The 22,379-nt window shown below is 49.5% G+C and overlaps 1 protein-coding gene across 1 annotated transcript in view; it reads right to left on the bottom strand.

Annotated features, from left to right (window-relative positions):
• Nucleotides 1-22,379, bottom strand: part of RASGEF1C (RasGEF domain family member 1C) — a 114,788-nt gene that overhangs the window by 17,730 nt on the left and 74,679 nt on the right. The window contains exons 2-6 of the mRNA XM_065931276.1: nt 17,115-17,297; nt 16,805-16,927; nt 15,549-15,686; nt 8,366-8,566; nt 7,377-7,451 (exon numbers count right to left, since the gene is read on the bottom strand). Of these exons, the coding sequence (XP_065787348.1) occupies nt 7,377-7,451; nt 8,366-8,566; nt 15,549-15,686; nt 16,805-16,927; nt 17,115-17,291 (714 nt within the window). The 5' untranslated portion in view covers nt 17,292-17,297. The remainder of the gene's footprint in view (nt 1-7,376; nt 7,452-8,365; nt 8,567-15,548; nt 15,687-16,804; nt 16,928-17,114; nt 17,298-22,379) is intronic.

Below are 22,379 nucleotides of genomic sequence, written 5' to 3'. Positions count from 1 at the left end.
AAAGTAAAAGAGGAGAGTGAAAATGTTGACTTGAAGCTCAACATTCAGAAAACTAAGATCATGGCATCCGGTCCCATCACTTCATGGCAAATAGATGGGGAAACAGTGGAAACAGGGTCAGATTTTATTTTGGGGGGCTCCAAAATCACTGCAGATGGTGATTGCAGCCATGAAATTAAAAGACGCTTACTCCTTGGAAGGAAAGTTATGACCACCCTAGATAGAATATTAAAAAGCAGAGACATTACTTTGCCAACAAAGGTCCGTCTTGTCAAGGCTATGGTTTTTCCAGTGGTCATGTATGGATGTGAGAGTTGGACTGTGAAGAAAGCTGAGTGCCGAAGAATTGATACTTTTGAACTGTGGTGTTGGAGAAGACTCTTGAGAGTTCCTTGGACTGCAAGGAGATCCAACCAGTTCATCCTCAAGGAGATCAGCCCTGAGTGTTCATTGGAAGGACTGATGCTGAAGCTGAAACTCCAATACTTTGGCCACCTCATGTGAAGAGTTGACTCACTGGAAAAGACCCTGAAGCTGGGAGGGATTGGGGGCAGGAGGAGAAGAGGACGACAGGGGATGAGATGGCTTAATGGCATCACTGACTCGATGGGCATGAGTTTGAGTAAACTCCAGGAGTTGGTGATGGACAGGGAGGCCTGGCATGCTGCGATTCACGGGGTCGCAAAGAGTCAGATATGACTGAGTGACTAAACTGAACTTAACTGAATAGCATAGCTTCAAAATATGAAGGCAGAAATAATCCAAAAATGTAAATTCCTTATAAGGAGGAAATTAAGAACACCTATTCATTAAAAGACACAATAATGAGAATGAAAGGCAAAGCAATCAACCAGGGAAAGAAAATTTGCAGTATATCTAACTGACAAGGGATAATTAACTAATACATATTTTAAATACTCACACAAAATTCTTAAAAATCCTTAAGAAAAAAGACAAATCAGTAATAGAAAACTGAAGAAAAATTAGGGCATTTTATAGAAGAGAAAACAAGAAGGTCCAAAATGCATGAAAAGATGCTCCATTTAACAGTTTGACAAAAATTAAAGTTTGACAACTTCAAGTGTCAATGAGGCTGTGGAGCAAGAATAACTCCCTGTTGGCAGTGTAAATGGATACAGCCTCACTTGGCATCAGCTGGTAAGGCTGACCATCTGTCTACCCTGTGACTGACACAGGGTAGGCAGTGATTCCTTTCATAGGTATATCCTAGAGCAACACCCCAGAAGTGTTGTCCTTGGACTCCTGGGGGTCTCCAGGACCCTTTCAGGAGGTCCACAAGGGCAAACCTATCTTCATATTCATAAAATATTACTGCCTTTTCACTGTTGTAACATTTGCACTGATACATAATAGAATGATGGGTAAAGTTACTGCTTCCTTAGCCTGCACTGAGACAGAATCCCCAAATGATACCATTGTGTTCTTCACTACTACACACTCACAGTAAAAGAAAAAAGTGAGTGTGACTTAAAAATGTTCTTGGGGACATAAACTTTAGTTTATGTTTTATTAAATCTCAACCCTTGAGTGCATGTCTTTTTCATATTCTGTGTGACAGGACAGGAGTGGAGTCATCTGCAGGTATCCTTAGGTGAATGGTTCCACCACCCCTCTTGGATACCAAAATCTGAGGATGCTCAAATTCCTTATGTAAAATGGCACAGTATTTGCATAAACTCATGCACATTCTCCTGTATACTTTAAATCACCTCTAGTTTACTTATAATACCCAATACACTGTAAGAACTGTGTAAATAGTGGCCTGGTACACAGCAAATTCAAGTTTTGCTTTTTAGAATGTTCTTGAATTTTAATTTTTTCTAATATTTTTAATCTGAGAGGTGGAATCTGTGGTTGCAGAAGCCGCAGGTATGCAGCGAGGACTGTACACACAGGTCTCACGGTACTCTTATGGAAGCGCGCTGGTGCACCCGGCATGAGCTGACCTTTATCCACGGAGCACCATTCTTACCTGAAAAAAGACTGACCCACTATGGTTATTCACATTTCAGTATTTGGCTGATACTGCCTTTAAAATCAGTTAAAATCATCCCGTGACTTTAAGGAAAACAATTGATAGTATTTGTTGCCAAGGATAAAATTCAAGTTTTCAAGAGAAAATTGGGAACCTAAAAAACACATATCTGCCTCTGGAGCTTGACAGCTTCCCAATACTTTAGAACTTATTTGGATGATATTAGTAGTGAATATATACATGAATATTATTTTAAAATATCATCTAATGAAATATGTCAACATTCAGAAGAAGATCTGCTTGATTAGCTGAACCCATATTTTCCAAATGGCCAATATATGTCAAAATCATGCATGGGCAAAAAGATCCGTTCAAGATGTGTGGTTTAGTTGTTCAGTCATATCCAACTCTTTGTGACCCCATGGACGGCAGCCTGCCAGGCTCCTCTGTCCATGGGATTTTCCAGGCAAGAATACTGAAGTGAGCTGTCATTTCAAGATGGACTAATGACTTTAATGTGATGGAGTTCAGATTCCAAACTACATTAATTGTAAAAAATTATCCCTTGTTGAGTTTTAGTGTAGTATTAAAGAAGATTATTCACAATTACTTGAAAAGGCCGTAATATATTCCTTCCTTTTCCAACAACATATCTGTGTGAGGAAGTTGTATTTTCAATCAATATAATGTTAGGTCAAGAGATTGAATGAAAATTAAGAGAATTCAGCAGTCTTCTATTGTCAGTCATTAGAGAGATTTTTTTTCAAATAGCTATGAAAGAAGAGAAGCGAAAGGCAAAGCAGATAAGGAAAGATGTACCCATTTGAATGCAGAGTTCCAAAGAATAGCAAGGAGAGATAAGAAAGCCTTCCTCAGTGATCAATGCAAAGAAATAGAGGAAAACAATAGAATGGGAAAGACTAGAGATCTAGTTCAAGAAAATTAGAGATACCAAGGGAACATTTCATGTAAAAATGGGCACAATAAAGGACAGAAATGGTATGGACCTAACAGAAGTAGAAGATATTAAGAAGAGGTGGCAAGAATACACAGAAGAACTATACAGAAAAGACACAGATAATCACAATGGCGTGATCACTCACCTAGAGCCAGACATCCTGGAATGCAAAGTCAAGCGGGGCTTAGGAGGCACCACTATGAGCAAAGTTAATGCAGGTGATGGAATTCCAGTTGAGCTATTTCAAAACCTAAAAGATGATGCTGTGAAAGTGCTGCACTCAATATGCCAGCAAATTTGGAAAACTCAGTAGTGGCCACAGGACTGGAAAACGTCAGTTTTCATTCCAATCCCAAAGAAAGGCAATGCCAAAGAATGCTCAAACTACCACACAATTGCACACATCTCACGCGCTAGTAAAGTAATGCTCAAAATTCTCCAAGCCAGGCTTCAACAATACATGAACTGTGAACTTCCAGATGTTCAAGCTGGATTTAGAAAAGGCAGAGGAACCAGAGATCAAATTGCCAACATCTGCTAGATCACTGAAAAAGCAAGAGAGTTCCAGAAAAACATCTATTTCTGCTTTATTGACTACATAAAAGCCTTTGACTGTGTGGATCACAACAAACTGTGGAAAATCCTTCAAGAGATGGGAACACCAGACCACCTGACCCGCCTCCTGAGAAATCTGTATCCAGGTCAGGAAGCAACAGTTAGAAGTGGACATGGAACAACAGACTGGTTCCAAATAGGAAAAGAAGTATGTCAAGGCTGTATATTATCACCCTGCTTATTTAGCTTATATGCAGAGTACATCACGAGAAATGCTGGGCTGGATGAAGCACAAGCTGGAATCAAGACTGCCAGGAGAAATATCAATAACCTCAGATATGCAGATGATACCACCCTTATGGCAGAAAGTGAAGAAGAACTAAAGAGCCTCTTGATGAAAGTGAAAGAAGAGAGTGAAAAAGTTGGCTTAAAGCTCAACATTCAGAAAACTAAGATCATGGCATCTGGTCCCATCACTTAATGGCAAATAGATGGGGAAACAATGGAAACAGTGACAGACTACTTTTTGGGGGCTCCAAAATCACTGCAGGTGGTGACTGCAGTCATGGAATTAAAAGACGCTTACTCCTTGGCAGGAAAGTTATGACCAGCCTAGACAGCATATTAAAAAGCAGAGACATTACTTAGCCAACAAAGGTTCATCTAGTCAAGGCTATGGTTTTTCCAGTGGTCATGGATGGATGTGACAGTTGCACTATAAAGAAAAGCTGAACACCAAAAATTGATGTTTTTGGACTGTGGTGTTGGAGAAGACTCTTGAGAGTTCCTTGGACAGCTAGGAGATTCAACCAGTCCATCCTAAAGGTCCTGAATATTCATTGGAAGGACTGATGCTGAAGCTGCAATTCCAATACTTTCACCACCTGATGTGAAGAGCTGACTCATTTGAAAAGACCCTGATGCTGGGAAAGATTGAAGGCAGGAGGAGAAGGGGATGACAGAGGCTGATATGGTTGGATGGCAATACTGACTCAATGGACATGCGTTTGAGTGAACTCAGGGAGTTGGTGATGGACAGGGAGGCCTGGTGTGCTGCAGTCCATGGGTCACAAAGAGTTGGATATGACTGAACGAATGAACTGAACTGAGAGAAATTTTTTTTTTTTTTTTGGGGTAGAGAAATTTTTAAAAATACTGTAAAGCAATATCACTCTTCTCATTAATTTTTTTGGAAAATAGTTATTTTTCATAAAATATGTAATTTATTCACATATAATGGGTTATTATGACTTTGAATAAACATTTTTTAAAGTTATTGGCCTTATAGGCTAATATAATAAATGTTGTTTAGTTGCTAAGTGTTGTCCAACTCTTTGCAATCCCATGGGCTGTAACCCACCAGGCCCCTCTCTCCATGGGATTTCCCAGGCAAGAATACTGGAGTGGGTTGCCATTTCCTTCTTCAAGGGATCTTCTTGACCCAGGGGTCAAACCCATGTCTCCTATATTGACAGGCAGTTTTTTTTTACCTCTGAGCCACAGGGAAGCCCAATATAATAAATATAATATTAAATAATAAATATATATATAAAAATATATAATAAATAAATATGACAATAAGCTGCCTATATATGAACCTGCAAGTTGTGAACTTTCGAAGATGTGAATGTGCATTCCATCAACATCAGACATGAGCAAAGTGGCAGCCTGCCCTCCATCTCCTATTGCTGTTTATCCTTCAGTTCCAGCATCTTCCACCTCCTCTCCCTTCCCCAGTCAGCCCTTGTATGACAGCTGTTGTCCTGTACTGTAAGATTTAAAATGCTTTCTCTATTTCTCTGTTTGTTTTTTATGTGTTATTTGTGTGAAAAGTATTACAAACCTATTACAGCAGAGTACTATATAGCCAATTGTGTTAGTTAGCTTTGTAGGCTAACTTTGCTGGATTTATGAACAAATTGGACTTATGAACGTACTCTCAAAATGGAAGTCATTCGTGTGTAGGGAACTTTCTGTAATTAATCTACATAACCAAAAGTTCTTTGGGGTCCTTCATAATTTTTAAGACTGAAAGCTGTCCTGGGACTAAATTACTTGACAGCAGATGCTCTAGAAAAAAAGGTACCCACATACATAGGAGATGTATAAGAATGTTCCTAGCAGGAATATCTATAATAGCAGAGAGGCTAGAACACAGAAATGTTCATTTACAGTAGAGTGGGTAAACAATCATGATGTTTTTCACAATAAAAATTAATATTTGGAAATGGCCCAAACCCCAAACAAAACAAAACAGAAAAACAAACAACCCACTAAGAGCAGCAAAGTCTCCCCGCTCCTGCTCCCAGGTCCATGAGCTCCTCAGAGTACCGTTGTTCCTAGAGATTGTCCACACGTACATACAAGCAGGTGTGTATTATGTGTCCTTTGTTACACTGACGGTCACATGCTCCTCGTCACTGCTCTTTACTTTTTCATCTCTCAACAATGGATCTTTGGCAAATATTCCATTCTTGCTGTGTCCTTTGCTTAGTCAGTCAGTCGTATCTGACTCTTTGTGGCCTCATGGGCTGTGGCCCGCCAGGCTCCTCTGCCCATGGGGATTCTTCAGGCCAGGATACTGGAGTGGGTTGCCATTCCCTCCTCCAGGGGATCTTCCCAACCCAGGGATCGAGCCCAGGTCTCCCTCATTGCAGGCAGATTCTTTACCATCTGAGCCACCACGGAGGCCCCAGAAACTGTTAGCCATGTCCAACTCTTTGCACCCCCACGGACTATAGCCTGCCAGGCTCCCCTGTCCATGTAATTGTCTAGGCAAGAATACTGGAGTGGGTTGCTATTCCCATCTCCAGGGGATCTTCCCAACACAGGGACTGAACCCAGATCTCCTGCACTGCTAGAAGATTCTTTACCGACGAGCCACCAAAGACACCATGTCCTTCATTCCATTCTTACAGACGCTCTTATTCTAACCGTTGCACAGCATTCTGTGTATGGATGTATTACAATATTTAGTCGAGTCCCTGTGGATGGTAAGGTAGTTTGCTTCCAGCCTTTGGTCATAAAACACAGAAAAATATCCCAAATATCTCTGTGTGTACACCTTTGTGTATATACCTGTAGGATAAATTGTTAGGTGTGAAAAGTCGGGGTCCAGAGTGTACATTTCAATGTTGGTTCTATTGCCAAGTTGCTCTCCAAAGTGGCTGTGCCAATTTCACCCCCTACCAGCCGTTTGTGAGACTACTTTCCCTACACACACGCACAGCCCCACAATGTTTAATCTCTGCTTATCCTGGAGGTGAAATGCAATTGTACATTTAGCTTGTACTTCTTTTATTAGGTGCCAGGGAAGAAGACATAATATTTCCAGTTCTGCTTCAGATTTAACTCCTTGATAAACACCAGGTAGACTGATGAATGGGCTCTCAGAGAGAGGGGCAGGCTCTGAAATTCGGTGTGTAATCCGGCTTCAGAGGGAAGAGTGTGTGCCCTGAACTTCTTGGACAGCATGCATCGGCCTGCGTTCCCCAAGTGGCCACTAGAGGGCATCGGCGCCCACCACGACACACCCGGAGGGCACACCAGGGGTCTTGTAGCAGCCTTGGTGTGAACCTCCACCCTCTAACCCACCCAGGGCTTTGGATGGTGGACTGCCCCCAACCCTCGCTGGGTGGCTGACTCCGTCAGACTCATCCTGCCCTCCCAGGCTTCCCTGGGACTCAGGGCTGCTGGGATGTGCCAGCCTTAGGCTAGGGGCATGGGTGGAATGCGCACGTCCCCACCAAGCCCATCTGCTCTGTTCCGGGCCCCTCTGGAGCTGGCTGAGCTGGTGCTCTGGAAATCCCACAGAGGGACTCGTGGGTAGGGGTCCCTGCCTGGGCAGTCCTTCCACGGGCCTTCTACCTTTGTGCTGGCCAGAGGGTCCTTGTTCACAAAAGCCTGGACAAACTCCTCAGGTCCAATGTGCCGCAGCTGTTCCTGCAGCGGAGAGAGAAGAGGGGTCAGGAAAAGGAGAAAGGGATGTCCGCTGACCGCCTGGCATGGGCCCATTGCCCTTCTCACCGGGGAGGGGGGATGGTGTCCATAGCCCTGCCCTGGGTTGTCAGCTCAGCACCATCCCGAAGATGTCAGCCCCTCCCTTCCTATGCCCAGGGGCTGCTGCATTTCACAGGGGCAGGGGCAGCGTCTCCATGGGGAGTGCTCGTGGGGTGAGATACCTAGGAGACCAGGCTCAAAACTGGGTCATCGCAATGATCCGCTCCCTCTAGGGTAGGCCTGGGGGCCTAGAGCATGGGGTCTGGGTCAGAAATGAATCCTGGCTCTGCTCCTTCTGCTGTGTGACTTGTGGCAAATCACTTAAACTAAAGCTCTGGGCTTCAGTGTCCTCATTTGTGGAAGCAGAATAATAATAATACCTACCTGGCCGGGTGGTGGGAAGATGAAATGAGACAGTGAATGTAAGTCTTGACCATTAAGGCTGTTTGTGCTTCTCTGGAAAGCTGGGGTGGGTGCAGTGGCTGTATGAATCCTGGATGGGGAAAACTGAGACCTGGGCAGGGAAAGTGCTAGCTGTGGGGCTGATTACACATCTGGTGGTGTCAGAGCCAGGATATGAACCTCATTCCTTTGTCTGAGGCCTGGACTCAGACAGGCCAGGGGTCAAAGTTGGGCAAGGTTGGTACCTGCAGCCCTCCTATTCCTCGCCCCAGGCACGGGGAGAGACTGCTCCAGAGTCAGGGCCCTCTGCAGATGCCGGGGTGGCCCTGAAGGGATGGGTTCAGACCCCGGGTTAGGCTGAGATGAGATGCGGGACCAGATGGGGGAGGGGTGGTTGGCTACGCTCAGCATTCCAGGCTCTGGGTCTGGGTGGAGGGTGGTGTGGGCCTGCTCACCAGCTCCACGTGGGTCAGCTGCTGAGCCAGCATGTAGGGGTCGCTGCAGATGCCAAGGAGCTCCCTGTGGATGGAGGCTGGAGGCTTGGTCCTGTAGGAGACGGGCTTGTCGGTGCCCAGCAGGTTTTCCGGTCCCTGGCCCAGAGCTGCCAGCTTCTGGTGCAGAGCCTGCAGAAGCTGGTGCATCCTCTTTCTGTAAGCCTGGAGTGGGGTAGAGATGGTGCACAGGCTGGGAAACCCGCCTTCGCATAGCAATGTCTGAGACAAGAAGGCTTCCCAGCTGACATGGATGGGCTACTCCTAGGTGCACCTGTACCTGCTCCCACCTTGTAGCAGGACCCAACTCAGGACAGGCTGGGGTTGGGGCTCACAGTCAAGGTTGGCTGGGGCAAAGGCCGCAGGATCGCCGGTGGGAGCTGAGTCGAGCACACCTCAGGGAGGATGACCGGGGTGCAAAGCAGCCCGAGTTGTCTAGGTGGGCCAGGCACTGCCAGGGAGTGGAGGAAGGGAGGCGTGGGACAGGCCCTTCCCTGGATGCTAGCCTTTTGCTTGGCTTTAATAGGTGTCCCTTCCTGTCTCCCAGGCCTAGCTTAGAGACGCCTTCCTTGCCCAGCCGCCTGTCCATCCTCTGCCCCGTGCACTCTTCTCCAGCTCACCCTACGTGACTTCCTTGCGGAACCACTGTAGGAGATGAGTGCGGTTGTTTACTCCCCTGCAGTGATAGCTCGGTGACAGCAGGGAATCGGAGTTGACCTGTGATAGAGCTCTGGGCATGCAGCAGACACCTGATAACCATTTACTGTAGCAACAGGGCCCCTCAGCATGCAGTTCAAATGCCCTGGGCTTGGTGCAGGGACCACCCTCCCACCCCACAGGGAAACCGATTATTGCCCCTCAGAGACCCCTATTTCCAAGGAAGGCACCTCAGACTAGCTGGGTTCACAGAGCAAGATATCCTTACCTTCCCAAAGACTGTCAATAACCCACAGAACAGGCCCCCCAATTTGTCAGCAAATGGCTCCCCCAGAGGTAGATTCAACCCCCTCGAGCCGGGAGCTGGCCTGGGAGCATCGGTGGGCATCTGGGGTCTGGACTCCTGGCAGCAAAAAGGTGTCAGGCAGGCAGGTGGTGTTTCCAGTGGGGCCTGGTCCCAGATGCCTCAGGAGAAGGTCATGAATAGTCAGCACTGCTAGGTAATTTCCAATAGGAAAAATGCATGTTCTTCATATGCACGATCCCAGAGGCATTTTGCAGGTGGGCAGCAGGGTGTAGGGCTTGCCTGGGGATCTCGGCAGTCCCTTAAGTCTCTGACGGGGCTCGGAGGAGCACTGAGGCCCACCCTTGTTGGAGATGGTGTCCCCACAATTTATGAAAGTGCTTCTCTGTGGAGTGGCCAGGACAGCTTCGGTTGAGCCCTCAGGACACACGGAGCCTGATCCTGAACCCAAACCCTAATGCTGACCCTGACTCCCAGAGTCGTGAGGGACAGACCAAGAAGGCACCCAGTGTGTGGGTGAGCTGAGGTCTGACTTCCCTTTGTTGCCAGTGGAAGGAACACCCCCCTCTCAACTTGAAAGTGAAAGTTGCTCAGTTGTGTCCGACTCTTTGTGACCCCATGGACTACACAGACCATGGGATACTGCAGGCCAGAATACTGGAGTGGGTAGCTGTTCCCTCCTCCAGGGGATCTTTGCAACCGAGGGATCGAAGGCAGGTCTCCTGCATTGCAGGAAGATTCTTTACCAGCTGAGCCACGAGGGAAGCCCAAGAATACTGGAGTGGGTAGCCTATCCCTTCTCCAGTGGATCTTCCCGACCCAGGAATCGAACCAGGGTCTCCTGCATTGCAGGCGGGTTCTTTCCCAACTGAGCTGTAAGGGCTGTATCCCAAAGTGTGCTTACCACACATGCTGCCTCCCAGGTTTTCATCTGAGTGTCAGGAAGACAGCGAGTCAGGTCCAGCCAGAGTCAGCCCCAGAACACACACTGGTCACCAGAGAGCCCCTACACCTCCACCCGCCCCTCATCTCTCCGCTACTCAGTCTGGAGGGGGCTACACTGGCTGTCGAGCTCCTGCATCTCCCACTCAGCCCTCCACCAGCCCACCTGACTGCACTCATCGCCAGGCTGACCCTCGCTGTCACCGAGGACCTGCTGTCATAGAGCCAGGGCGCTGCTTCTCAGGCAGCGTCTGCCTCGGCTCTCCAGCTCTCCTGCCTTGGGCCGTCCGCGGGCTTGTTGGTCTGCCCTGTGGCTGCACGCGGCGCTCCTCCTGCCTCATCTCCTCCTCTCTTGATCATCCTCTGTACGTCACTCCTGGGTTTTCTGGTTCACCTCCAGAGTGTCGTTTAGCATGGACACTATATGGACAGTGTGTGGACAGAGTTCTCCTCTGATCTCCAGAGCCACATGGGTAAGGGGCTACCCGGGCCAGACACATGCTATCAGAAGTCATGCTATCCTCCGCAGGGCTGCCCCCCGTCTCAGGCGCCCAGCTGGGAGCCGTCCTCAACCACCTCCCTCACCCGCTCCAGACCATCAGCAGCCCTCGTGATTTTGCTTGCTTCTCTCTCCATGTTTTCCACCACAGTGTATGTGGTGGAGGCCACAGTTGTTTCCCTGGTGGCTGCAGCCACCTCCTCAGTGGGCCCCGTGCATTCCCGCCAGCCTCTGTCCACTCCACCCTGCCTCAAGAGCGTTCTGTTCCAAACACACATCTAACCACTGCACCCTCCTCCCCTAAACTTTTGCAAAGACAAAAGCCCGACGTGGCTCGGGGTCCTGAGGTCGGCTCTGGCCACGCTGAGTGGCCTCCGTGTGGCCTTGTTCCTCTTGTCTGTGCTCCAGACACAGGCCACCCCCACCCCTCCGACCCACCGTCTCTCCTGCCCCACAGCCAAGGTAGGACCTGTACAGCCTTCTTCCTCCAAGCTGCGTTCCCTTCCTTCACAGCCCTTGCCCAAGCCTTTCACTGGAGAAGCAGCTCCATGAAGGCCATGATTGGTCTCTCTTTGCTGGTGCCCAGAATGAACAGGAGGGACCCACGCACATTACCAGATTGGACAAATCCGGCCTCCACCTGCTTCTCGTCAGTCAGCCTCTCCAAGGCAGACTGCAGAGCCTACTGAAGTCAAGGATGAAGTACCTCTGTGGCTGTAGTTTGATAGAGCTGTGCACTGCCCCTATTTTTAAAAATATGTAAACAATTTAGCAGGACTTGTTTCTATAGAACCCATATCCACTCCAAATTGCCACTTACTGTGTGCTAATTCATTTAAAAATTTTCTAGTGGTGTTAACCTCAAGCTTATCTGTTGGGTTTTTTTTTTTTTTTTTTTTTTGGTGAATCTTCCAAATGTGGGGAGGGCATTTGACCGTGTCTCATTTGCTGAGTGATCTCTACCCCTTGTGGACGCAGGCTGTGTGATCTTGGTGAATGCAGGCAGGCCCGGGGACCTATCCCTGAGAAAGTCCGGGTGTCCCTTGTCGCTGTTGGTGCCCACATCCGGAGCGCCGGGCCGCCCTGCCGCCTCAGCACCCCAGTGGCGGAGGGCAGGGGCCGGACTGTTTTCTCTGTCGTTCTCACTGTGCTGCGCGCTGTGTGCAGAGCGGGCATCAGCGTGGAGGTCGCCGTGGCAGGGTGGCCTGGGTGAGGGGCAGCGCTCTCCAGGTGCTTTCAAGTTCTCCTGGACGCAGTGTTCTGTGATTAGGGTCGGTTTCCATCCAGACAAGTAAAGACCCTTGTTTTCCAAAGTTCCTGAAATTCCCTCCTGAGCGAGCCCGTGGCCGATGTCCAACAGCACAGGCAGGGGCTCTGCACCCATCGCCAGCTTGTTGTCTAAGTCGGTGGCCGCCACCCGTGCCCCTGGGGAGCCAGCAGACAGCCGTGTGAGTCGGGGAGCAAGGCTGGTGGCCGAGAAGGCTGCCTGGCCAGTCTCCTCTGAGGGCCCAGCGCGTGTGGCCAGGGGACTGCTGTCCTCCCGCCCTGTCTCTCTCACCAGGTCTCCAACCCTCTAGGCCTCCCTGGGGGTCCCAGTCTCTTGCAGCTTTGGCATCGCCAAAAGGTGAAACGGCTGAGCCCAGCCTCTAGAGGGGGCACGGGAGCCACCGTCTAAGGCCGGGTCTCCCGCCCGGCAGAGGGGGGCCGAAGCCGAAGCAGCTCAGACTCCACAGGCGAGAAGAGGGCCTCTGCAGAGCCCCTCCAGCCCCGTGTCCCCGGCTACCGAGAGGTGGTGGGGAGCACAGGGAGACCGTGAGGCTTCCAGGAGATGGCAGGGGTCAGGCAGAAAGAGAGCGGCGTCACCTTTCACAGTGGCTTTGACGGGGAAGCCCCGCTCCCCTCTGGCCTGTCCTGCCTCCTTCAGATCCCCGAGCTGCGCTGTTTTCCTCACCATCCTGCGAGGGAGAGATCCTCATCTTCCCTCTCACAGGCCCAGAGAGGTTAGGAAACTTGCCCCAAGACACACACGCTCTGAAAACACCTGTGTTCTTCCCACTGTTTTGTGCGCTACACTTCACGTCGTTTGATCCTGTCATCTCTGTACCAGAAATCTTTTACAAGATGATTCCGAAATGTTTTTGGAGCAAAATATATAATGTCTATGATTCAAAACAAAAACATTTGGATGGAAGAGGAAGTGTGTGAAAGGAGAGAAGAAACAAGTTTGGCCAAATGTTGATAACTGATGAATCCAGGCGGTGAGCACACAGGAGTTCATGGTTACTACTATCTATATTTGTATATGTGTGAAAAGCTCCATAACAAAGCTTCATAAAAGTTAAGAATAACCCCCATGTGCCTGGATTTTGGAAAGAATTTGTTCCTCATCACAGCTTACGTTTACCAAGTGCTGAAATACAAGCACAGGTGACTGCAGGGACTCTGCCTCAGGCTTGTGTGGTGGGAACAGTTATAATCTCCATTTGACTGACGAGGAAACTGACATTTGGAGAGGGGAAGCACCTCACCCAAAGTCACAGCGCTGTGGTCTCAGACAGTCTGACCCTGACCTCACGTTCTGAGTCCCACGGGTCCTGACTTACCAGTTTGGTTCAGAGCTCACCAGCTCCTTTCTCGGCTGAGACTGCGCCTGTGCTGGGAAGGGAGCAGCTGGCAGGCTGCCTGAAGCACCAGGAAAGGGAAGTAACGTCTACTGCACATCCCCTTGGAGTAAGTGCTTTCCGGAGAAGGGCAGTGTGGGACTCACAAAGACAGATGGGGCATCCCTGGCCTCTGCCTGGCTGGGTAGCACGGGGACTAGGGAATCTCAGTTCCGGGTTACATCACTTAGCAAAACCAACTGGACTCCACGGGAAGGGATGAGAACTTCCCTAAACGAGTTATTCAGCTCTGAAAATCCACACCTGATGGATGACTGCTTTCAACAGTCCATTCACAGGTCTTGGCTGTATCTTATTCTCATCCACTCAGTGGTTAGAAAAGATTTCCCAGCATGGTCCCGACAGATCCTTGAGGGCGCAGTGAGGAGGCACTGCTTCTCAAAGAAACAAGCCCAGGACTTACACCTGTCCCAACCCCCTGTGTCCAGAATGGCAGGGTCTGCCTCTGATATGTCTCTGCCAGTGGCAGGGGCAGGCCTGACAAGGGCAGATAATCCACTTTGTCAATGGCATAGACTTCACACTGCTTGAAGGCCTACTGTCGGGGGGTGGAGATAAAGCAGAGGACTGGGCTCTCATCCCCCTACAAACCCTCTACTCCATCCATTCATCCACCATCTCTGTACCCATCTATTTTCCACCCATCTGTGATGCCCACCTCCCCTTTTATAAAGTCACCCACAGATCCATCAATTCATTTATCTCTCCTTCCTCCCTCCATTCTAACATTTGTCCTCATCCATCTACCCACTCATCCATGCATCCATCCATCCACCCACCTCCCCATCCATGTTCTCACCCTCCCACCCACCCATCCATCTGTTCATCCATCTACCCACTGATCCATCCACCCACCTCCCCAACCATGTTCTCACCCACCCATCCACCTATCCATTCACCCACCCACCCATCCATCTGTTCATCCATATACCCACTCAGCCATCCATCCACCCACCCACCCACCTTCCCATCCGTATTCTCACCCACCCATCCACACCCATCCACCTATCTATTCACCCACCCGCCCATCCATCTGTTCATTCATCTACCCACTCACTAGTTATCATTCTGCCTTTCTCCTTCACTTCTTTCCATCAGTCTTCCACAGCCACTTATCCTATTAATCTCCCTGCCTACCCCACTGCCCAAACATCTCTCTTCCCCTCTCCAGTCACCCATCAAAGTAGCCAACTATGTAGCAAATCAGTCAGTCAGCATTTCCCCTTCTTGCTTCCTTCTCCTAATCCATCCAGTCATCTAATCATCCAGAGCCTTCCCTGAACCTGTTGCCTGCTGCACCTAAGCCAAGTGTAGTAATCAACCTCCAGATGGATCAAGGGATGCAGAGGAGGAGATGACCTTCATCTCACCAAGCTCTCAGAACAGCTAACTTGCCTGCTCTGTCTCTGAAACGACCCCAGGGCAGGGCCTCCCTTTCTGAGCCTCACTGGGCTTTGGCCTTTGCATCTTCCTGTTGCTCAGCCTGCCTTAGCAGTTTTCCCTTGGCTCTTGCTGGCTCTGGGTGCAGAACCACTCTGGGGCTATCAACTTGCCACATTCGGTTTCTTGCCAAGACAAGCGACATGCAGTCCCCGTTCAGTCTTCTCACCCCAATCCTGGGAGGTAGGGAGTTTTGTTCCTCTTTCACCTTTAAGTGCCTTCCCCAGAGTAATGAGCTGGGAGAACAGGGCAAGGTGTGGGGTGCAGAGGCACCTGCTGCCCTGTACACAGGCTGCCTCCCAAGCCACTGGGGAAGAGGGTTCTGCCAAGCCAGCCTGCTGGGCCACTGACCCGACCAGGCAGCTGTTAAGAGCCCTTCGCTTGCCATGTGATGAGACCAGGATAGGAGAGAGCTCAAGAGACCAGGTCTGGACCTAGAGGCCTGATCTCCCTGCCAGCTCTGCCAGTGCCGGGTTCTCTGAGGGGGCAGGAAGGGGCTGATTTCAGAGGGGCCCCAGGGTGTGGGTGGGGAGATGAGGGCACAGAGGCCAGCCTGGGAACAGGCTTGGGAACCAGGTGTGAGGGTGGAGACAGGTTGAAAGGACTCTGGCCTGGCTTGCCCACCTCGTCACAGGGGGCGATGCGGCCCACCACGTCCTTCAGGTGACCGATGGTTGACTCCTCCTGGAAGTCCCGCGGAAATGTCTCTGTCCACTCGGCCAACAGCTGGAGCAGCTTGGGGCCAAACTTCCGGACCCGGGCCTGCAAGGTAAGCCAAGGGTCGTCTGCATGTGGTGAGGGACGCATGGGCGGCCACGGCCTCAGCCACTCACTGTGCATGTGGCTGCCCAGGGGCAGCAGCGATGGCCGGGGCAGGGGGGCCTCTCCTTCCTCTGTCCCAGGAGGCAGACGGGGCATCGGGGCTGACCACGGAGAGCGGAGGGGGACAGACACATGTTTGGAATGGGGGTCATCTCTTACTCATGATTGCCAGTCATCCTATCTCCCTTTCTGTGGTGGCCGCATCTCAGTTCGCCTGTGGGGGCCCCCTCTCCCCCATTTCCTCTGGCCCTACCCCAGGGCTTCAGGAGCATCCCAGATAAGTGCTGGCCAGTCAGGGTACGGCACTGGCCCCCAGAGGGACATGCTGCCTAAGCTAAGCCAACGAGATCAGGATCTTTATTGGAATCCTCCTCCCATAGGATTGGGAAGGGCAACCAGGACCCTGGACTCGCAGAGGCCACCTGTCACCAGGCAGAGAACTTGCCTTAGCAAGAGAGAGTCTGGCCCAGACAAGAACAAAGCAAGGGGTCTTAGGGAGAAAGACCACTTGATGTTTGAGCCCCTGGAGCCAGCAGTAGCTCGAGACTGCAGTTATGTAAGCCAGTGCAGTCCCTTGGCCTTAGGTCAGCTGAAATCAGGTTTCTGTCACTGGACAGTGGGACCCTCCTGACTCGTGTGTAGATAGACAGTCGCAGCCCATGGGATACAGCGAGGGACAGAGGAAAGGATGGGGGGCACTGAGGGAAGGCTGAGCCATCAGCGGACCGGCAGAAGGAAGGATGGAACAGAAGATGCGGGGGGCAGGCAGCACAGCAGGCGCTGCAGGACCACCCCCGGCCACAGACGGGGCTTGCCTCATGATCCTCTGGGGGCCCAGGTCTGGGCTGTGTGAGCCCAGGGGCTCCCCTGAGACCCTGGAAGACAGTACTGGGGTTAAAGACTCTGACTCTGTCCTTCTGGCTCTGGGCTTCAGACAAGTCAGAACTCCCTGGCAGGTGATTAGGGGCAATCTCTGCCTATCCAAGATACGGATTCACAGGGGCATGTCAGGGGAGAGCCGCACACTCAGAGGCCCGCTCCTCGGCCCTACCGCTCACCTTGTCCAGCACTGGCTTGTCCAGCTGCTGCTGCTCGATGCACAAGTGGCAGACCCGGGCCAGGAGCTCCTGGGGCTCGATGAAGAGGCGAGAGCTCAGCAGGAAGGTGAAGATGTAGGCTTTCTGGGGGGACACAGCAGAAAGGCAGCACATGTTCACAAGTCCCAGGAGGATGTGCCTGCCAGGGAGGATGTGCCTTTCAGCCCCGGCACCCCCAGGCCCAGCCAGCCCCAGCTCTGCCGTCTCCCCCTGGCGTGGTGGAACAGAGCCCATTTTGCTACCCCTCCTCCCCACTGGGAAGATCACCCACCTCAGGGTAGTAATCAGCGGTGGGCACCAGGTGCTGGATCAGGGTGTCCAGGGAGGCTGAGGACAGAGCTCCATCCAGGAGGGGCTGCCCAGCCTGCTCGCCGTCCGTGGGCTCGCTGGGGGGTGGGCCGAGGCTGCCCGGGGTGACCATGTCGGATGCTCTGAGTGTCCGGGGCATGCCCACCTGCAATGGCAAGGTGGCAGTTGGATCTGCTGGTCTGCCAGGATCCCTGGCTGGGCAGGCCCTGCCTCTCATAGGCACTTTGTGCCCACTCGAGCCCAGTGATCACTTCTTGGGAGATCTGCCAGGGATGGCAGCCCCCCAAGCCACTGCATCCCCCAGGAGCCATCTCTGTTTCATTATCAGTCCTAGCCGTTTAGGGATTGACTGCTTCCAGTGTCGAGTCTTACAGTGAAGGTTGTTTTTGACCAGGCTTAGACCATCAGCATACTTGCCGTGCTGTTGGCCACAAGAATGAATCAGAGGAGGACCTGATCCTAACTAGAGGGTTCAGATGCAATCCTAGAACTTGTGTACCACTTGAAAGCTCTTTCCCCTAGGTCCCTGAGCTGATGCAATGGCACTGTTGGGCCATCTTGTCCCTCAAGGAGCCAGGAAAGCACGTTCCTGAGTTCAGCGGCCGCGGCCTGGATCCTGCTGTGCCCGAAGCTGCTCTGTGGACTGCTCCATAACCTGAGCATGTTTGAGCTTCTCAGGTGCAGCCTCCACAGCTTGGCCTTCCAGGCCCTTTGCGATGAGAGCCCAGTGACCTGTGCAGCTGTCTCCCCCTGCAGGAAGGCTTTCCCGTCATCTTTAATTCTCTGTTCCCTCTGGACATGGCTGAAAGCTTCCCTGCAGCGACCCGGTCAAGGCTGGGCCTGACTTCTGGTGGACATCAGAAGCCTCTCCTTGTCAGCACTGCGGAGTGCTTGGGGTGCAGCCAGCACCTGGTGCAAAGTCCCCAGCCAGACCTCCTTCAGGTGGGGGCAGAACAGGCACGTCTTCTGATCCAGTACTAAGTCAAGGGCCCGGCCTGCAGCAGGGGCCCATCCATGAGAGTGCAGTGGACAGTGCTTCCTCTCTCGGGCTCTACATGTATCCCTGTTGAGCAGTCTTCCTGAATGAAGCCTTTGGGGCAGATGTGGGAACAAGTCCTGGCCAAGCCTGTGACTGATTAACCATCCCCCATGTGACATTCAAGTTGCCCCCATAGTCTTAACTGTGGAGTCCTGCAGGCTCACTCCAGGGGCCTTCCAGGGATTCATCTCCCCATCACCCTGCTCGCCTTAGCCTGGATACCCCCACGGCAGACCTGGCCCCAGCCTGTTTCTGACTTCTGTCCTCTGGGTGACCTAGCCCTGAAAGCAGAGTCAGAAGGACTTGGAGAGTCCAAGCTGAGGTTGGGTGCCAGAAGGAGCCCCACAGAGGGCTGTCTTGAGGGCATACAGTATGGGGGTACAGGGGCTGGGGGTGTGGGAACCAGTGGACAGCAACCTGGGCAGTCCCAGCTTGATTTCACCTTTCCAGCAAAGCGGTGGGTGTTCAGTTTTCAGCTGATGAAACTAAACATTTCACAAAATTGTCTCCTGTCCCTCAGTGGGCAAGCAGATACACATGTGGATACATGGGGACTGCCAGTGCTCAGTGGGTTATGCTGGTCACCTCTGGGGTGGGTGCCACCTCTGCCCCTCATGCAAAGCCCGAAACTGGAGCCCAGTTCCACTAGATATTAATAGAACCCTTTCGAGGCCAGCAAGATTTGCTTTATCCTGCCAGACACCTGGGATCTTCTTCCTGTAACCTGTTGCAAATTCTGATTAGAAACGACATCTCTGGCTCCTGGGTGGCCAGTCTACAAGACCCATTCTGCTGGTCCCACCCCCAGCACTGGTCATTGGCATAAAAAGGCCTCCATGAATGGAACTCTGAAGAACCCATGGAAGAAATGTGTGCAGCTGGTTAGCTCAGTGAGTCCAGGGGACAGGAGAAGAGATGCTTTCTCAAGCATCTGAGTGGGCACTGGGTCTGGTCTGACCAAGGGGACAGAGGGAGAGGACACCCCTAGAAAGTGACCCTGAAAAGTGCCTTTGTGCCCTGAGAACAGGAAGAGAATCTCTCCTCTTCCGTTTATGGAGAGGAACCGGTGAGAGTAAGTACACAAAGCACTCAGCACAGTACCTGGCATGGAGAAGAAAGGACTACCAAGGTCAGTCCTCCCCATGGGCACTCACCACCTGCAGGGGCCTAGAACACAAGGTGAGTAATAATTCCAAATGCTAATGGAGATCTGTGCCGGAAAGCCTTATCAACAGTACTCCTGTGCTTCACCAGGCTGTCCAAGCCGGCTGTGGCCTAACGGCCCTCTACCCTGCTCATCCAGCTTTGTGGCTGGTGCTCCTGAAACCAGCTATCAATAGCTGCAGGGGATTATCCTTGTGGCAGGTCACAACTTCAAAGCAGAGTCACTTCTGCCTTTGCTTTCCTGTGTGGTAGACATTTACACGTTTACATATTTGACTTCCAATCTTTCTTCCCTCTCTTCCATTATATCTTTTTCAAAAATTGTTAAGCATATAGTTATTTTTTTGCTTAATGTAAAATTTACCTTTTTGACTTTTTTTTTTTTGCTTTTTAAAACAATTTTCCTAAAATATAATTCACATACCATAGAGTTCACTCACTCGGTGAACAATTCAGTGTTTTTAGTATATTTAATATATTCACACAGTTGTCCAACCATCACCACAAGCTAATTTTAGAATACTTTTGTCACTCTCAGAAAAGAAACCCTCATCCCCTTACTAGGCAATCAGCCATAAGCAGATGGTCATCAAACAGCCACTAATCTGCTTCCTTTTTCTCTACAATGTAGTAATCAAAAGACGCTCCAGGAAGTCTGGGTCCAGTGGTGTCACTGGTGTGCATGGGTGCTAAGTCGCTTCAGTCACGTCTGACTCTTTGCAACCCCAACTGCAGCCCACCAGACTCCTCTGTCCATGGGATTCTCCAGGCAAGAACACTGGAGTGGGTTGCCATTTCCTTCTCCAATGCATGAGAATGAAAAGGGAAAGTGAAGTCGCTCAGGTCGTGTCTGACTCCTAGCGACCCCATGGACTGCAGCCTACCAGGATTCTCCGTCCATGGGATTTTCTAGGCAAGAGTACTGGAGTGGGTTGCCATTGCCTTCTCCTCCAATTTCTCTACATCCATGCTAATATCAATTTTCTTTATTTTTGATGTGCACATTTTCTTTATATGTGATGTGATCCACCATTAGGATGTGAAATGCCATCTTATCATGGTTTTGATGTTTATTTCCCTAATGATCAAAGATGTTGAACTCCTTTTCATGTGCCTATTGGCCATTCATATACATCTTCCTCAGAGAAATGTCCAAATTCTTGGATAATTTTTGTATTTAGATTTTTGTTGTTGTTCACTTTGAAGAGTTCTTTATATATTTCAGATATTAATACCTCATTAGTTTTGTGTTTTACAAATATTTTCCTCTATTATGTGGGTTGCCTTTTTACTCTGATGACAGTGTTCTTTGATGCACCACAGTTTTTCATTTGGGTGAAGTCCAATTCATCTATATTTCTCTTTTGTTGCCTGTGCCTTTGATGTCATACATAGGAAATGATTGCCAAATGCAAGGGCATGAAGTTTTTCCCAAGTGTTTTCTTCTAAGAGTTCTATAGTTTCAGCTCTTACGTTTAGGTCTTTTATTCATTTTGCATTAATTTTTGTACATGGTGTTGGAAAAGGGTCCAACTTTATTATTTGACATGTGGATATCCAGTTTTCCCAGCATCATTTGGGAAAGGATTGTTCTTTGCCCATTGAATGGTCTTGACATTCTTGTCAAAAACAGTTTGACTATACACTGTCATTTATTTTTGGGCTATCTATTCTATTCCATTGGTTTATGTGTTTGTCTTTACAGCAAAACCATACTTTTTTGATTACTCTAGTAAATTTTGAAATCAGAAGGTACAACTCCTACGACTTTGTTTTTCTATTTCAAGATTGTTTTGGCTATTCAGGGTTCTTTAAGATACCAAATAAATTTTAGATAGTTTTCTATTTCTGCAAAAAACACAATTGTAATTTTGACACAGGTTGCATTAAATCTGCAGATTGCTTTGGATAGTGTTAACATCTTAACACAGAGAAGGCATAGCAACCCACTCCAGTACTCTTGCCTGGAAAATCCCACGGATGGAGGAGCCTGGTAGGCTGCAGTCCATGGGGTCTCTAAGAGTCAGACACGACCAAGCGTCTTCACTTTCACTTTTCACTTTCATGCACTGGAGAAGGAAATGGTGACCCACTCCAGTGCTCTTGCCTGGAGTATCCCAGGGACGGGGGAGCCTTGTGGGCTGCTGTCTACGGGGTCGCACAGAGTCGGACACGACTGAAGCGACTTTGCAGCAGCAGCAGCGGCAACATCTTAACAACATTAAGTCTTCCAATCCATGACACAGGTTGTCTCCATTTGTTGGTATCATTTCTTTTAATAAAGTTCTGTGGTTTCAGGGTATAAGTGTTTTGCCTCCTGGGCTAACCTGATTTGATTTCTAAATGTAAGTTTCTGAGCTTATTCTTTTTGATGCTATTGTAAATGGAGCTTTTCTCCTATTTTCCTTTTTGGATTGTTCATTGTTAGTGTATAGATACACAACTAATTCTCTGGGGTTGATTTTGTATCCTATTACTTTGCTGAATTTGTTAATTAGTTCTAACAGTTTTTTTTTTTTTTTTCTTTTTCTTTTGGTGTGCTATCTTTAGAGTTTTCCACATTTAAGGTCATTCATTTGCAAACAGCTAATTTTACTTCTTTCTTTCTAATTTAGTTGCATTTTATTTCTTTTTCTTGCTCTGGCTAGAAATTCTTGCACTATGTTGAATAGAGTTAAAGCTATGGTGAATACAATTAAAGCTATGGTTTTTCCAGTAGTCATGTATGGATGTGAGAGTTGGACCATAAAGAAGGTTGAGCACCAAAGAAGTCTTGCTTCGAACTGTGGTGCTGGAGAAGGCTCTTGAGAGTTCCTTGTACAGCAAGGAGATCAAACCAGTCAATCCTAAAGGAAATCAACCCTGAATATTCACTGGAAGGATTGATGCTGAAGCTGAAGCTCCAATACTTTGGCCACCTGATGTAAAGAACTGACTCACTGGAAAAAACCCTGATCCTGGGAAAGATTGAGGACAGGAGGAGAAGGGAAAAACAGGATGAGATGGTTGGATGACTTCACCATC

Source organism: Muntiacus reevesi, chromosome 1 (genome assembly GCF_963930625.1).
Source record: "Muntiacus reevesi chromosome 1, mMunRee1.1, whole genome shotgun sequence".
Lineage (NCBI taxonomy): Eukaryota > Metazoa > Chordata > Mammalia > Artiodactyla > Cervidae > Muntiacus > Muntiacus reevesi.
This window is presented reverse-complemented; position numbering and strand designations above follow the sequence as displayed.